At 46.1% G+C, this 15,558-nt stretch overlaps 4 protein-coding genes and 3 non-coding genes across 7 annotated transcripts; 3 read left to right on the forward strand and 4 right to left on the reverse strand.

Moving 5' to 3' along the window:
* Positions 1-221: 221 nt before the first annotated feature.
* TRNAW-CCA (transfer RNA tryptophan (anticodon CCA)) lies at positions 222-293 on the reverse strand. The gene has a single exon. It is a non-coding gene; the product is annotated as a tRNA-Trp (tRNA).
* Positions 294-403: 110 nt separating this feature from the next.
* Positions 404-474, forward strand: TRNAG-GCC (transfer RNA glycine (anticodon GCC)). The gene has a single exon. It is a non-coding gene; the product is annotated as a tRNA-Gly (tRNA).
* A 190-nt stretch (positions 475-664) lies between these two features.
* TRNAW-CCA (transfer RNA tryptophan (anticodon CCA)) lies at positions 665-736 on the reverse strand. The gene has a single exon. It is a non-coding gene; the product is annotated as a tRNA-Trp (tRNA).
* A 3,012-nt stretch (positions 737-3,748) lies between these two features.
* Hacl (2-hydroxyacyl-CoA lyase) lies at positions 3,749-6,474 on the forward strand. The gene is made up of 4 exons (XM_001361895.5): positions 3,749-3,936; positions 4,587-4,782; positions 4,853-6,092; positions 6,158-6,474. Exons 1-4 carry the CDS (start codon positions 3,886-3,888, stop codon positions 6,375-6,377), a joined length of 1,707 nt encoding a protein of 568 aa, XP_001361932.2. The 5' UTR covers positions 3,749-3,885; the 3' UTR covers positions 6,378-6,474.
* Positions 6,407-9,139, reverse strand: Efhc1.2 (EF-hand domain containing 1.2). The gene is made up of 4 exons (XM_001361896.4): positions 8,911-9,139; positions 7,784-8,854; positions 7,202-7,723; positions 6,407-7,135 (listed from the first exon to the last, which is right to left on the reverse strand). The coding sequence occupies exons 1-4, from the start codon at positions 8,959-8,961 to the stop codon at positions 6,485-6,487; spliced, it is 2,295 nt and encodes a 764-aa protein (XP_001361933.3). The 5' UTR covers positions 8,962-9,139; the 3' UTR covers positions 6,407-6,484.
* A 147-nt stretch (positions 9,140-9,286) lies between these two features.
* Positions 9,287-12,783, reverse strand: LOC4805549 (leucine-rich repeat and death domain-containing protein 1). The gene is made up of 5 exons (XM_001361898.4): positions 12,017-12,783; positions 11,760-11,942; positions 11,546-11,693; positions 11,166-11,477; positions 9,287-10,982 (listed from the first exon to the last, which is right to left on the reverse strand). The coding sequence occupies exons 1-5, from the start codon at positions 12,345-12,347 to the stop codon at positions 10,826-10,828; spliced, it is 1,131 nt and encodes a 376-aa protein (XP_001361935.2). The 5' UTR covers positions 12,348-12,783; the 3' UTR covers positions 9,287-10,825.
* LOC4805548 (uncharacterized) lies at positions 9,737-10,770 on the forward strand. The gene is made up of 4 exons (XM_001361897.4): positions 9,737-9,850; positions 9,931-10,057; positions 10,124-10,461; positions 10,524-10,770. Exons 1-4 carry the CDS (start codon positions 9,840-9,842, stop codon positions 10,675-10,677), a joined length of 630 nt encoding a protein of 209 aa, XP_001361934.2. The 5' UTR covers positions 9,737-9,839; the 3' UTR covers positions 10,678-10,770.
* Positions 12,784-15,558: the final 2,775 nt, after the last annotated feature.

The following is a 15,558-nucleotide window of genomic DNA, read 5'->3' on the forward strand; positions in this document are numbered from 1 at the left end:
TATATATACAACATAAAAGTTAAATTTAAAACTATCGTGAATATTGGCGATTTTAAATGTTAAAACTTAATGCTCATTATGTACATGTTGTTGCTTGTAGTAAATCGAATCAAAGCTGCTTATAAATTATACAATAAATTATCTAAATTATCTTAAATATTGTTGAAATAGTGTGTTCAAAATATAAAAAAAAATTGGGGGGAAAAAAGATTATCCCATATTGACCCCGACGTGATTTGAACACGCAACCTTCTGATCTGGAGTCAGACGCGCTACCGTTGCGCCACGGAGTCTTGCCGAGGGGAGGGTGTCCAGTGTCCCATATTGGACAAAACCAACAGGTTGTCAAGGCCGATTATACTACGTAAGAATGCATACAGGCTTAGACCTGAGTTTGTCACAAGCATCGGTGGTTCAGTGGTAGAATGCTCGCCTGCCACGCGGGCGGCCCGGGTTCGATTCCCGGCCGATGCAGTACCATTTTTTCGTTTTTATTTTTTTTTTCTGAAGGCAATTTTATTGTGAAACACACTTTCTTTTTCACAGGCAAGTGAATTGGGTGGGCGGTCAAAGATGGTTATATTTAAAAAAATGTTTGGAAAACTAATTTTATTTACCCTTAAATTACACATAAAAAAAAAATGATTTAAAAAAATTAGTCCATTGACCCCGACGTGATTTGAACACGCAACCTTCTGATCTGGAGTCAGACGCGCTACCGTTGCGCCACGGAGTCGATGCAAATTTTCTCTTTCTTTCCCCATATAAGCAGCTGCGCCACAGCGCCATCTATTGTTGAAGGTACATTTTGTCTAGGTGTTGCTGTCAGCATCGATACTTTGCAATCGATAGCTAAAAGTAAAATAAACTTTGTAATTTTTGTAAATGAAACATCAAATTTATTATTAAAACCTCTTTTACACAACGTTTACTTATTGAGTTTTTGGTTTTTAGTGTTTAGATCTTGTGTTTTTTCCTAATGTTTTATCCTTGTTCTGCCTATTGCTGAGGCTGAGGGGAAAGGAGCAAATTTAAATCCTTCCAGTTAATACTTTAAACTAATTTCATCATTAGATCAAACATATACATAATAGTGTAAATGGCCCCGAAGATTCTTCCATTGTAAAATCTAAAATCTAAAAACATCGATGTTTTCAGTTCAACAATGTCCCTACATTCCATACTTACTTGCGTTTTCTTAAGTCTTATGTTGCTGGCAACATTAAAACAGCTTGACCTTTTTTGTTTAAGCCTTGCTTTGACCTTTTTCGCTAAACCTTTTTTTGTTTGAACATATTCGCATTTCCAAAATTAACAACATTCTGAATATTTCCAGTGTGGCCGAAAATTTTCAACCCCCCTAGTGGGAGCATCGATGTCTGCTACTATCTGTCGCTTCCCCATCTCTCTCAACATCATGTCCTCAAAATCATCTTTCTCAAAAATTTGTAAATTTTGAAGACGAAGAAGACGATTTCTTGTGATGGGAGTTGGCCAGGTAAACTCCAACTGATACGGAGGCGCCACCCAACTCCCATCACTATATACAGGAGTGGGTTTCTGTCCATGGGAGGGGGTGGGGTGAGACTGCTCTCGCGAAATGCATACTTGTTTGGTGGAGTCAGGCTCCACCCAGCAACTGAGAGGTTTAAATACATACATACATATACCCATGCCATAAATACATACCTAGTCTATTATAATGTTTAATATATCTTCATAATCAGGATCGGTTGGATCGTCGGCGCCGTTGTTGATGACGGAAGAGACATGAGCGTCCGTATCTACTGCCGTTAACGTTACCGGAATTATTCTGCCGAATTATTTAATTATAATCAAATTTACCAAGAACCTTTCCAGCCTTTGCAAATGTGAAATTGAATAAATGAAAATATTTCCATCTCTATGAATTTTTGGTGGTCCTGAAAAGGACCGATTTGTTGACGCATGGCAACGTCATCCAACGTCGACAGGGCTGGTTCCCGGCTTCGGAGTAATCCTTTCGACGACGGGCGGCGTTCGTCTTTGCAAGTCTATTGGCGGGGCAGCCATCGCATATGATGCACATCAATCGCGGGCCATATCCTCGCCGACGAATGTTGTCGAGGACGAAGGACAAACCGGAGTCGATGGCATGGCTACCCAACACCTCCTGCGATACGAGGGCATGCAAATAAATTAATTGATTAGAATCAAAGACTATACAATACCAAGATGTTGCATGAGGAACAAATGCTTTTTCTACCCGATACTCAAAATGAGTATTGGGGTATATTAGATTTGTGGTAAAAGTGGATGTGTGTAACGTCCAGAAGGAATCGTTTCCGACCCCATAAAGTATATATATTCTTGATCAGCATCAATAGCCGAGTCGATTGAGCCATGTCTGTCTGTCCGTCTGTCCGTCTGCCCGTCCCCTTCAGCGCCTAGTGCTCAAAGACTATAATATATATATAGCCGCTGGTACTACATCCAACGACAAGCTCATCAGCAGCAACAAGTGTGTATTTAAATGCAGTTCTTTGCAAGGAGCAATATTTAATCATGGTTTCTTTTCCTTATTTTAGCTTATGGGGACAATGGCTATGTAGTCACTCTCAAGCACTGCTACCACAAGCAGCAACGACCGCTGGGTATACCAGATGCAGTGTCCAGGCCTCCTGCTGCGGCATCGCAAACAAGGAAATGCAGTACCAACAACCAGTTAGTGCTGGCTCCTGTGCCGGCAAAGCGTGGGAGGAGGAAGCTAACATCTAACTGTTGCTGTTATGGTAAGTGTTCGACTCAACCGTCTTCACCTCCTGATCCAGCTGCTTCGGCAAATTATAATTAATAACTATACATACATATATTTACAGACATTTCTTCCGATACCAAAGTGGAAAGTGCTGGCGATAGCTGCTAACAACGGTTCAGATACGGCATTGCATTATTTATACATTCGTGTGGTAAGTATTATCCTATCCTTATACATAACAATCATCCTCGCCAGATATCTATCAACAAAGAAACTAGTGGCTAAAATCATCATAATTTACATACATACATAATAAAACTATGCACTTAATAGAAACATTAAAACAGCTTGACCTTTTTTGTTTAAGTCTCGCTGTAGTCAAAATACAATAAAAAGAAGAACTTAAATAGGCAATCTTGTAGAGAATTTATTCATCAATGGCCTAAAATTATATGGGCGAAGCTAAAGATTTTAGTTAGTCAGCATTATTCAACGGAATATAAAAATTGAGCAATAGGAAAGATTTTTCTCTTACGTTTTATTACGCTATTACGTTTTATTTTGTTTGACCTTTTTCGCTAAAATCTTTTTCCAGGCAAGTTCAGGTGAAAAATATAGTTGTTTTTTTTAAGTTCAGATGAAAGATTGCATGAATCTACAAGAAGAATTTACAATCGTTAATATTTTCCGCCATTTACCTCAAGTAGTTGAACTATTTAAATAGGGGGGCTTTAGTGGGCTAAGGCCAGTTTTTCATCATACGGGACGCTATTGTTGGTGGGGAACCAACATTGATTCAAAAATAATCAAAGTCAAGTATTTAAAATAAGCCTGTCGAGTAGAAAATAGATTCATTAATTGGATAAAATTATGTGGGCAGGGCTGAGAGAGCTAGATAGCTAATAATATTGGAGGGAATATCAAAAGCGAGGAATGTAGAGCTTAAATTAGTCGGTATATTCTTCAAATGAGACTTCAATTTCGGTATGTTTCTGAGGGCAGGGCGATATATTTCAACGATAAATCCGTGGTCACACTGACCGCGTCCCGTGGACTATATTTAATTTGTTTAACTAATTTTAGCTCAGTACGCGGAGTAACGCGGCGCCTGTGACTTTTTAGCACAATAAAAACAGAACTCACACAAAATGGCCGATGTTGAAGCAGTGCAAATTATTGCGGAGTCGCTGAAGCAACAGGTAAGAGGCCGAGACTGCCCCCGCACGCAAGTCTGGGATGGGATGCATTTTCTGCAGCAAATGTGCAATCTCCATGCGGTCATATCTAAGATATTAACCTATGGACGCTGATTAAAATAACTGTGGGTCGTCGGTCCAGTGGAAGTGGCAGCAGCAAGAACAACGGAGTCTTATCTAGCACCTGTTTGTTGTGCAAAGTTCAAAAACACTAAGTAGTTGTTGTTCTTGCTACCTGATTATTCTTGTTAATAAAAGTCGAACGGATTTCTGATAAAGACAATGTTCCAAAGGTTTACGAACACGACTCAAACTTACTGGTGGTGCACATACCTTCGATAATCTCGTTGGGGGCCCGGATTAAAATCAATAAAACGTTAACCGGATTCCAAACATTTCAATGGAAAACGTGTTTGCATTTTTGGTTAATATGTTTGGTTGATGTAGGGAAATAAATTGGAACATGAATTGGCCTATACTAAACTATTTTATTTATTTATTATCTGAACAAATAAGGGAGCGATGAATGATTGTCCAAACTGTGTACATATTTGGATTTGCAATTGAAAGCTTAAGAGGAAAGGAAATCTTATCGCATTCAATCCTCGAACTTTGAACTCATCCCATGATCTATCACTGCTTTTTGTTAACAGGGTGTGGACTATGTGTTTGGTATCATTGGCATACCCGTTATCGAGCTGTCTATGGCCTTCCAGGCCGCTGGACTGAAGTACATCGGTATGCGGAATGAGCAGGCCGCCTGCTATGCAGCTCAAGCCATTGGCTACCTAACGGGAAAACCGGGCGTCTGTTTGGTGGTCTCTGGACCCGGACTCCTGCATGTGACAGGTATGGAAAACAGAGGAATTCGGTATGGAATTTGCTAATCCCACATATGTACACAATGCATTGGTTACAGGTGGTATGGCCAATGCCCAGGTCAATTGCTGGCCTCTGATCGTCATTGGCGGAGCCACTAATCAGGATCATGAAGGAATCGGTGGCTTCCAGGAGTGCCCCCAGGTGGAGCTTTCTCGCCCGTACTGCAAGTATGCAGCACGTCCTCCCACCGCTGCCCTTATCCCCCTTCATGTGGAGAAGGCAGTGCGATATGCCACCTATGGACGGCCCGGAGTAGCCTATTTGGATTTCCCCGGAAATATTTTGCAATCGAAGGCCCCCGAGGCCCGCATCTACAAGGCATTGGCCCATCCAGCTCCCCCCGTGGCCTATCCACCTCACGATGATGTGATTGCCGCGTCCCGCCTTCTGCGACAGGCCAAGCGACCGCTCGTTATTGTGGGCAAGGGTTGTGCTTATGCTCACGCTGAGAATACGCTAAGGCATTTCATTGAGAACACAAATCTGCCTTTCCTGCCCACACCCATGGGCAAGGGCGTGGTCTCTGATACGGCTCCACAGTGCGTCTCTTCTGCCCGTACACTGGCCCTGCAGAAGGCCGATGTGGTGTTGCTGCTTGGCGCGCGCCTCAACTGGATTCTGCACTTTGGACGCTCGCCACGCTACGACAAGGATGTGAAGTTCATTCAAGTAGACATTTGCCCCGAGGAGCTGCACAACTCTGTTATCTCGTCGGTGGCCATTCAATCGGACATTCGTCCCTTCGCCGAGCAGCTGTTCGAGCAGATGAATGCCGTGAACTTCCGATTCGGCTACGAGCAGGACTGGTGGAAGCAGTTGGCCGTCAAGTGCAAGCAGAACAAGGACACAGTGCAGCAGATGTCGCTAAATACCTCGACGCCGCTCAACTACTACGCCGTTTTCCATCATTTGCGAGAGCTGTTGCCCAAGGACACGATTATCGTCAGCGAGGGTGCCAATACAATGGATATTGGACGTTCCATGCTCCTAAACGAGCAGCCACGTCATCGTCTGGATGCTGGCACCTTCGGCACCATGGGTGTGGGTCCAGGTTTTGCAGTGGCCGCTGCCCTGTTCTGCCGTGACTTTGCTCCCGGCAAGCGGGTTCTCTGCGTTGAGGGCGACAGCGCCTTTGGCTTCTCGGGCATGGAGGTTGAGACGATGGTGAGGTACAAGCTGCCAGTGACCATTGTGATTGTCAACAACAATGGCATCTACGGAGGCTTCGACAAGGACACCTTCGAAGCCATTCGCAGCGAGGGCGATCTGACCCAAATGTGAGTGAGAAGATCTTATCGTACTATATCTGGGCTGTACTCAATGCTAATCTTATCTCCTTCAGCACACCACCTTCGGCGCTGGGGGTTCAAGTGCGATACGAGGAAATGATGAAAATGTTCGGCATGCAGGGCTACTTCTGCACGGAAATCGAGCAGCTGCAGACGGCCATCAAGGCTGCCAACCAGCTTACGGACAGGCCAACCATCATCAATGTGGCGATCAGTCCATCCTCGGATCGCAAACCACAGTCTTTTAACTGGCTCACAGAGTCCAAACTGTAGGATACAATCGTCTAGATCTTAAGCACAAATTTCACCATTCCGAAAATTTTATTGCCACGAATTTTTCTGTATATACATGCAATTTTGATAACACCGACGATGGATCCTCATTGATTGGCGCGTTTCAGCTCCTCCTCCAGGCCCAAGAAGTCCAGGAACCAGTTGAAGTCCACCAGCCGGCCCTTGTGTAAGAAAGGCAGCTTGGGGCACAGCTCAAAGGCAATGTTAAGTGGCGCTATGTCCGGCACCTGGTCGCATCGCATATTGAAGAATTCCAGAATATCGCGCACCTCGATCTCGCCCTGTCCATTACGCTGCAGCACCTGCAATATGTCCTCCATCAGCTCTAAGCTGAACGGCAGACGACAGCCCCTCAGAGTCGATCTGACCTGGGCCTCACTGATATACTGTTTGGATGTCGGATTAATGTGGTTCAAATGTCCCGACAACTCCTCCACATTGTTCCACAGGGCTCGCTTCAGCTCTAGCTGGGCAGCGGCCCGTACCTGGTTCCTGTCGCAGCTGGGAGGCATTGTCTGCTCAGCCGAGAAATAGCGACACACGGTCACTATTTCGTGACTCAACAGGCTCTCCTTCGACAGATACGACAGCAGAGTGGATCGCATGGTTTCAAAGTCTACGGTGGCAAAGTCCCCAAGATTGCCATCGGGCTTGCAGCGCAGCACAAACTGCTTGTACTCTGGACGCACTGCAGTGCGAATCTTTTGCATGATAACACGGATGTCGGCAACCGGAAACTAAAACAGGAATCAAGCGAAGATCAAGTGAACACCTTGAGCCTTAGCTCGCTGTCTTGCACTCACCTCGGTGGGATGCTGTTCCATGTAGAGCAGTGTGAATTCATCCGCTGAATTGATGCGAAATATGTGATCCTTTAGAGTGAGAGTGCGCCCAATGTAAAAGTCATTGGGCCGATAGTACTCTGGCCGTGCGGCGCTGAACTTCTCCTGTCCTGGCACAGCAACGCGTGCCCGCTTGAGGAACTCACCGCCCAGAAAGCCAGAATTTCGTCGGGAAGATTCATAGATCTGGATAGTGTCGTCGGCCAGGAAGTAGCTAATAATAAAGACGCGTTCGCAGTTGTCGCGTATGGCGGACACCAGCTTGGCCCCGAAGCGCAAGATGCAGCCGTCGTATTTGATCAGCTTCTTGAAGTCGGCCTGCGGTGGCTTTGGCTCAACGGTGATGCAGTTACCCTCGGAGTCCTCGTAGCTGCCCCATCCGTTGTAGGGCGGCAGACGACGCACTGTTCCGCCACCATGGGTGTGGGGAAGCACATCACTTCGTTCTGGAACGGACTGAGGTGTGAAATCCTCAAAGCCGTACTGAAAATGAGGTGAAGTGTGAATCGTTTTGTGAATCGACCTCTGGTCTCTCCTACCCACCTTCTCTTTGTAGTAGCTTTGCGTGAACTGGTCGCATGCGGTTAGTACTACTGCGCGTCCAAAGACATTTAATACGACGCCAATCTGCAGATCCTGGTCGGTGTAGTAATGTACCTGTTTCTGGCCCGTGTTCAAGGGATCGGCCACGTAGCGCACATCCCGCATGTTGGAGCCCAACACATTGAGCAGCGTCACCGAGGTCTGTTGACCCGGCTGCGTCGGCCCGGAGAACTCTTTGGGTAGCTTGCCTCGTTTCAGGAAAGTACTGGGTCCCTCGCGTCCGGAGTTTCGGGGAAACTTCTCCTTTATATCTATGGTATCGTCGGCCAGATAGTAGCAGATTTCCAGCTTCCGCACGTCACCAAACTCGCTCCGATCGTTCCAGTAGCCATGGAATTTGAGCACGCGTCTGTCGAACTCCAGGAACTGGGCAAAGGAATGGCGCTTGGGCACGGCACTGCTACCACTGAATGTTTGCTTTAGCCCAGAGCGTTTGCGTATCTCCGTGGTGGGATCACTAGGCTCTTGTTGCGTCTCGGGCACATGAATCCCGGCTCGATTGAGGAACTGCCTGGTGAAAATGTCACAGCCGCTGATTCGATAGACGCGATCAAAGATCTGCACATCGGTGTCCACGTTGAGGTCAAAGATAGAGATGAACTCCCGGTCCCTGGTTGGCGCCTTGGGTATGCGCTGACGGTGCACCAGACAGCCCTGCGGAATGCCCGAGTTCTCCACTTTCGGTTCGGTGACCTGCATAGTGCCATCTTCCAGATAGAAGTAGATCCTGACCTTGCGCACCTGGTACGGGGCATGGTAAATCTCGGTGAGATTCTCCTTGAAGTAGGCGTTGAAGCAGAGCACCTGCTTGTCATAGGCCAGCCACGGTGGCAGCTTCGTAGTCACCTTCGGTGCCCACAGGGTGTTGATCTGTGCGGGCATTGGCGGGCACTTGGGATCCGCCACAATGCCATTGGGCTCCACCAGCTCCGGCTCCCGGCGGTCGGAGAGCATCTGTATGCCCTGATAGTGCATAAGCGTCTGTTGTCGGGGATGGCGACGCTTGCCGTACTACGAGGAGGAGAAAAGAGAGGAGGAGTCATGCATCTGATCTAGGACCTACTCACATCATAGAACTGTGCGCCCGGCAGCAGTGGCATCCCTGGCAGTCGCAGCATAATTTTGATGGCTTTGGGATAAAATACACTTGAAATTTAGAGAATTTTGACTAGCGAAATCTTTTGCCGAAGCGTTTTGGTTACATTTGTGTCGAAAAGAAAATCAAATCTATGGCAGGTAATGCTATGCAGCTGAGATTGCACTGTGCTTTCGTTCGACATTTCTCCACCGTACCGCTACTCGATAAATGGAACAAACACTGCTATGGCAATGGCGGGGTCTCGTCATGGCAGCGCCGCACTATCCAGTCAATCATTTGCAACTGGTAGCGCCGTATCTATGGAGATGCATATGTAGATCCCATCCCACCACAACATCGATTCCTAGGGGGCCCAAGTATTCTTTATTTAATTAGCATCTGAGGTCACCCAATTAGGGGACAAGCAATAAACATTGATAGCTTTATATAAACATCCATATAAATTTTCGTTGATTAATATTTGGTTTGGTTAAGTTTTGATTTCCACTAAACATTAAAATTGAATTTTCAAGTTTTTTGTTTTTCGAACGGACGTAAACACACATCACAATTAGTTACACAGAGATCTAAACGAGATTGGTTTCAGTTTTCGGTGGATATATACTTATGAGAGTTGCTGTTCTTCTGCTGTTCGTCGGCTGCCAGAACCACCTGCCTTTGATTTACTCAGTCAGATTGGTAACAAGTTCTGGCTCTAATTACTTTCGGCGCAGACGTCGCGTTGTTCGCTAATTAGTCGAACATGCAAAAGCAGGAAACCCACCGACAGCACGTGCTTTTTCTCACCTTCCATCTTTCATCTTTGATCTTCTCTTTTATGTAAAATTCTGTCGTAAAATCGAAGAGGTATGGTATACGCTGTCCAGAGCCCAAGCGGACAGCACGAAAAGCGGCAGAATGAATCTCATGTGAGTGATTTGACCTACAAGTTACGGATTTGCCCACACATACATAGGATATACAATTAAAGTATTCAACTTTTTTATAGAATGATTCTTTCGATGCTTTTGCTGGCTGTGGAAAGTGGGCGGGCCATGAGCGCCAATCTCACGTCCTGGCATCATCACCGGAGGCAGAAACGCTTCCTGATCTACCAAAATGGAGGAGTTATCAAGGTGAACTATCGTAGGAATATTTTTGAAGAGTGTAACATCAATAAGTAATAAATATTCTCTGCATAGCTGGTCACTGGATGCGCATTTCCGGTTCCGTTTCAGGAGAAGAAGGCCTGGCGCCAGCTGGTCTGGCTGATGAATTTCCATTATCAGTTCAACGAGCCGCAGACACCAATTTATTGGTGGAATCTTTGGAGCAGTGCTCGTGAGCTAAAAGGTGCTAATCCTCCTGCCGCTCCGCCAATCGTGGATGAGCCGCAGCTTCTGCTGTTCAAGTTTGCCGAGAACTATATGTCGCAGATTGGGCAGAATGGAACGGCTTGTCTGGAGCGTTTGATCTGCGAAAATGGACAAGTACACGAGCACAGTGGCCTCTATGCCCAGCTGCTGCACAGACTGCTGAGGTAAGAGAATTTCCAGGTCCAAATTGAAGCAAATCTCTAATCTATTATCCTCCATCTGCTAGACCCCATCGAACGCTGGACGAACGATATCTGGATGCCTATAGAATGGGACGACACGGAGTGAATTGTCGCCGAGCATATCCGCAGGCGTCGCACTGTCTCCTTGACGACTATATCCACCTGCATGAGCGAGGACCAATGCAGAGTTTTGTTTAAGCTTAGAGTAAGAGTTTGTAGGCGCTGGTTGCCAGTAGAACACACAACATTTACACAACTAATTAAAGGTACAATAGTATCTAAACAATTCTACATGTACGTATATGAGTGCATTTGTACAACATTTAGGCGGACGTTCCATCAAAATTTACTTCCTAGGACCGTTGTCGACGTCTTCGTCGTCATCATCAGAGACTCTCCAGGGGAGTTGAAAGTATCTTCTGCTGTTGGCTGCAAGCCAGAAATTGGCGCAAGATTGAGAACAGAAGTTACAGGTGAAAAGTTGCTTTGAAGAGCTCCCAAATCTGTAAAGATGCAATGTGAAAATGGTTTCAGATACACAAAAATGGCCCCAATCCCCAATCTACTTTAGTTTAGTGGTTCTTATGGTTGTGAAAGGTTCGGTTGCCTAACCTAGAAAGCGTTCGGGACCGGTTTGGGTGTCAGATCAAAACATTGACGCAGGCAGGCCCTGCATCAACACTCACCTCTTGACAACCATGAAGTAGTAGGTAGTGTACAAACACCTCGAGCATTGGGTAGTCGTGCAGCGGGCTATGGCGCCATTGTTGATCTGCGAGCTCATATAAGGCTCGGGGAGGAGGCGGTGCAGGGCACTGTTCTCGTAGACAGGCACCTGACGGTTCAGCGTTTGGATGGCATGCAAACAGTCGTCGTAGAGCGTGATCCGGTTCTCCTTGGAGGGCACTTCGAAGACTCTTCGCGTGCCCACCGGAAGCAGCAGGCGTTTGTATGTAGCAAGCTCCCGCACCCAGAACAGACCCTTGTGGCTAATGGTACTGCATTTGAAGCGAAGGGTAGGTAGAGTTGCAATCATGTAGAGGTGGATCTGCATGGGTATACTTACATGGGTGTGAACTTCTGGCGATTGTCGTAGAAGTTCTGATAGAATTTCTCGTATATCATGGGCAAGTAGTTGATCGACGTGTTGTGAAATATGCGCACATGGTTCATAAACTTGGAGAGAGCAGCCGGCAAGTAGATGAGAGCGCAGCCTGCAAGAGAACCGTACCCAATACTCATCTCGCTCTTTGGCTTGGTATTGTATTCGAAGTACTCACGATCAGCTGCGAGGGATTGTAGCATCGGTAGGTTGGCGATGCGCTCGGGTATGTGCAGCAGGTTCTCATTGTCGCTCAGGTTCAGCTCGTTGAGGCGGACGCATTCGCACAGCTGTATGGGGAGGCGGCGGAACCGATTCTTGGATATGTTCAACTGTTCCAAATTGCGCAAGTTGCTCATCTCTGAAAGGGTTGACAGTGGGTTTGGGAATGCAGTGGATACCGGAGTCGCTCTTGGGGCGTTCTAGTACACTTACCCTTTGGTAGTTGTGTCAGACGATTGCCGGAGACGTTCAGCTGCTGCAGACGGAGCAGCAGACCCAGGGTGGGCGGCAGCTCTTTCAGCTCGTTGTTGGAGACATCGAGGAACTCAAGGTTCTCCAGCATATAGATGTCCATGGGCAATTCGGTCAGGTTGTTCCCCGCTAGATGGATAAACTTGAGGGTCGTGATGCTCAGCAGCCATTGGGGTATCGCCGAAATGAAGTTCTCCTTGAGGTACACCTCCTCTAGATCCTCATACAGGAACAGGTCCATCGGCACATCCCTGAAGTTCAGGTAGCTCCAGTGCAATATCGTTCTGTTCATCTCGTTGCCGTTATACAATTTTCGTTTGGGATTTTTATTTGAATATCGTGTGAAGCGAACTTGTTTGCTTTGATTTTGTTTCTGTTTCTCGGTTTTAATTATATTTATACGTATTTTTACGCGGTCATGATCAACATTTGGCACCGTCACCCACCAAACACAAACTGCCACCAGCAGCAAGCACCCTGGTGCCCCAGCCACCAAGAGATACAACAACAGCAGCAGCAACAGTTTGCTCTGGCGACCAAAAATTTTCTTTCGTTCGGCTAAATTTGCCTCATTTCTCTGTCGCAATTTTCTCGCTCGCGAGAAGCACTCAATAGCCCCCGAATCCACTTTTTTGTTTGTTCCAAATGGTTCCTTTATATTTAGTTATTTCTCTAATAAATCGCTGCTTGCACTGGCCATCGACGTATGCGTAATGTGTTGCCCGCCTCAGAGTATGCAACGGATACAGAAGAGCGGAGCGGCCAAATGCCAAATTGCACGAAAAGCTTTTGCCCCTGACATTGAATTTTCCCCGGTCCCCGGCATTGATTTGCAGCTAACTGCTCCTACTTGTTGTTGTAGTTGTTTCTGCTGTTGCTGTGGCTGTTGCGCTTGTTGCAGCCTTCAAGGTCGTTGCTGCAACGTATGTATGTACATGCTTACACATATGGAAGGGGATGCTTTTTGAGAAGAAGCTTTGAGAGCTTTGTACTAAACTCTTACGTTCTGCAAAGTCCAATTGAGGAACCAGCCAGAGCTAAGCTTTATATAAAGCTTTAGCCTACATAGAATCGAGTCCATAAAATGATCCAAACGGATCGTTTTTAACGCACAAAATAATATAAAATGGACATATGACGGAAGTGGCACAATATTTATTGTTTGTTAACATAATATTAATATATTACATCACTTATCAAGATTTTGTGACAGCTTCAAGTGTATAAAGCCTAGCAATAGTCTTATTTTACAAATAAATAAATCCTTCCATGGGGCATATGCATCGATTGAGGTATCATCCATAGTGGTTATTTCTGTGTCCATAGCCATAGCCTGGCGAATGATGGTGGTGATGGTGATGGTGTGGATAGTACGGTGGTGGCGGTGGCGGCAGTCCAATTGGCAGTCCCAGTGGCAGTGGAACAACTACTACATGAGGCGCGGGAAGTGCTCCGACTACGCTCAAAAGGAGCACAATAAAAGCGATCACAGATTTCATGTTTCTGGCAAGACTTCTCAACGAACTGATGAGAATCTGTAGCCGTACTTTGGCTTTTAAACAAATCTGCCTATGGAATGGGGGGATTTTGCCGCAGCGGTGGACAAACAAAGAGAAGAGAAAACAAACCAAATTTCACCCAGCAAATGGTGTGAAACGATTGAAGATGGGATTTACCCCTGATGAGTACTCGCATTTTTGCCTTATTTGCATGGGTAGATGGGGAGCCACCAACACCCTGCGTTAATATAACTGTGAGTTGCTTTTTGCCCAAGATCTGGGAGATCGTGCAATCGTCAGCAGCGTCTGAGTGGAGACTTTTTCCCGTATGGCTTATGGAGGAATAAGGCGTTAATTGAGAGAGAGAGAGATCGTCAGAGCTATGAGCACTTACCAGGGTGTCCCAGCTGAACCATTGGCGGCACATCAGAATCAGCAGGCTGTCGAGGCGGTTGGGGAACGGGTGCGGGATCCAGAAGCCCGGAAACAGCCCCTGTAGTCCCGTAGAAAGCCTGCGTGTTCTTGTGGGGATCATCGCGAAATGGTGATGTTAATTTCCTGAGAATGGAAAGAAGATTGAGAGATGGCGTTCGTATTTCGGTTTAATAGTTTCGTAGCAGCCAGTAAACTAAACACTACATTTTCATAAAAAAAAAAGGCGTAGCGGTGACAAGAACCTCAGCACTTAGCAGATACAATTGCCTAAAAAGGGCATGAAACAGTGCTGGAAAACAAGAAAATATATTTGAAAGACATGAATATTTCAAAACGGGAATACAAAAAATTTGATGAAACACCGAGTCGATTGCCGCCCATCTGCTGGCCCAGAAGAACGGCTGGGGAGCCACCAGGGCAGATCAAGACCATGCCGCTCCGAGTTTCTGGCCAAGTACAACCATTACTCTTTCGCATTGTGAAGGAGATCGCCTCCGGTGTTAGCCGGCAAAAGCTTCAGGAAGATTCTAAGATTTAGGTAGAACTTTCCAAATAGCGGTCAACATGCTCATTCTCTTAAACAGAGGTGCCTAATCCTGTGCGCAGACCATTAATTTCGCCAACTTGTTGTTCTCCTTCTGCTTTCATTGTTTGTTAAATAAATAAAAATAAACTATGCGTAAATACTTAAGAAGTGTGTGAATGCTGCGAGAAGAGTTGATTCTTTGTCCCTAGTCGTAGTCCTGGTACCTTTGCCCTTTCCATTTGCCAAAGAACAATTGACCTTTGGCTGGCGGCTGCTGCGAGGGGGGCTGTGGCGAGTTTCCTTGCGTTTTAGCCTATTTAAAGCGTCTGCTTATGGGAGAATGTGTGTAGGAGGGGGCATGTGTGTATGCGTGTGTGTGTGTGTGTGTTGGCTAAACTTTAAATTGTCCAAATGCTACGTGCCCCGAATGCGGAGTTCATAAATCCAAGCGCTAAATGTAAACATCAACAGTTGCGCGTCCATGGGAGGGACTTTTGTATGGCAGCAACAAAAATAAAAGCAACACCAACAATTACAACAACAACAACAATCGCAGCAACAGCAACAACTACAACAACAACAATGATGATGGGGAAAACTTGCAAAGTTCAAACACAAACTAATGCAGCAGCAGCCCAGCCCAAGAGTGGGAGGAGGAACAAAAGCCAAAGCGTGAAGGAGTGTGAAAGGGGGGATGGGGACCGGGCCAGAGTATCCTCTACAACCTACACTACCCTATACTATAGACCACTTTTAGCTAGACTCTCCTTTCCGCCACCGACACTCTACTTGGGGCCACTTCCACCGTCGTCGTCCGCTTTCCTTTGGGGGGGTATTACGGTTTTCACGAAATTGTTTGGACTGTAAATAAGGAAGTATTTCCGATCTCATAATCTGCTCTGTTCGTCTGTTTCTATGAGAACTTATCTCCTGTCTACCTCATAGAAACGATCAATATTTAAGGGTATTCAAAGCTCCGCTCACCAACGGATATCCCTTCTTTCTGTTTGTTCGGGTTATTGTTGTTGGTACGCTTAATGCGC

The sequence above is a fragment of the Drosophila pseudoobscura genome, chromosome 3 (genome assembly GCF_009870125.1).
Source record: "Drosophila pseudoobscura strain MV-25-SWS-2005 chromosome 3, UCI_Dpse_MV25, whole genome shotgun sequence".
In the NCBI taxonomy this organism is placed as follows: Eukaryota; Metazoa; Arthropoda; class Insecta; order Diptera; family Drosophilidae; genus Drosophila; species Drosophila pseudoobscura.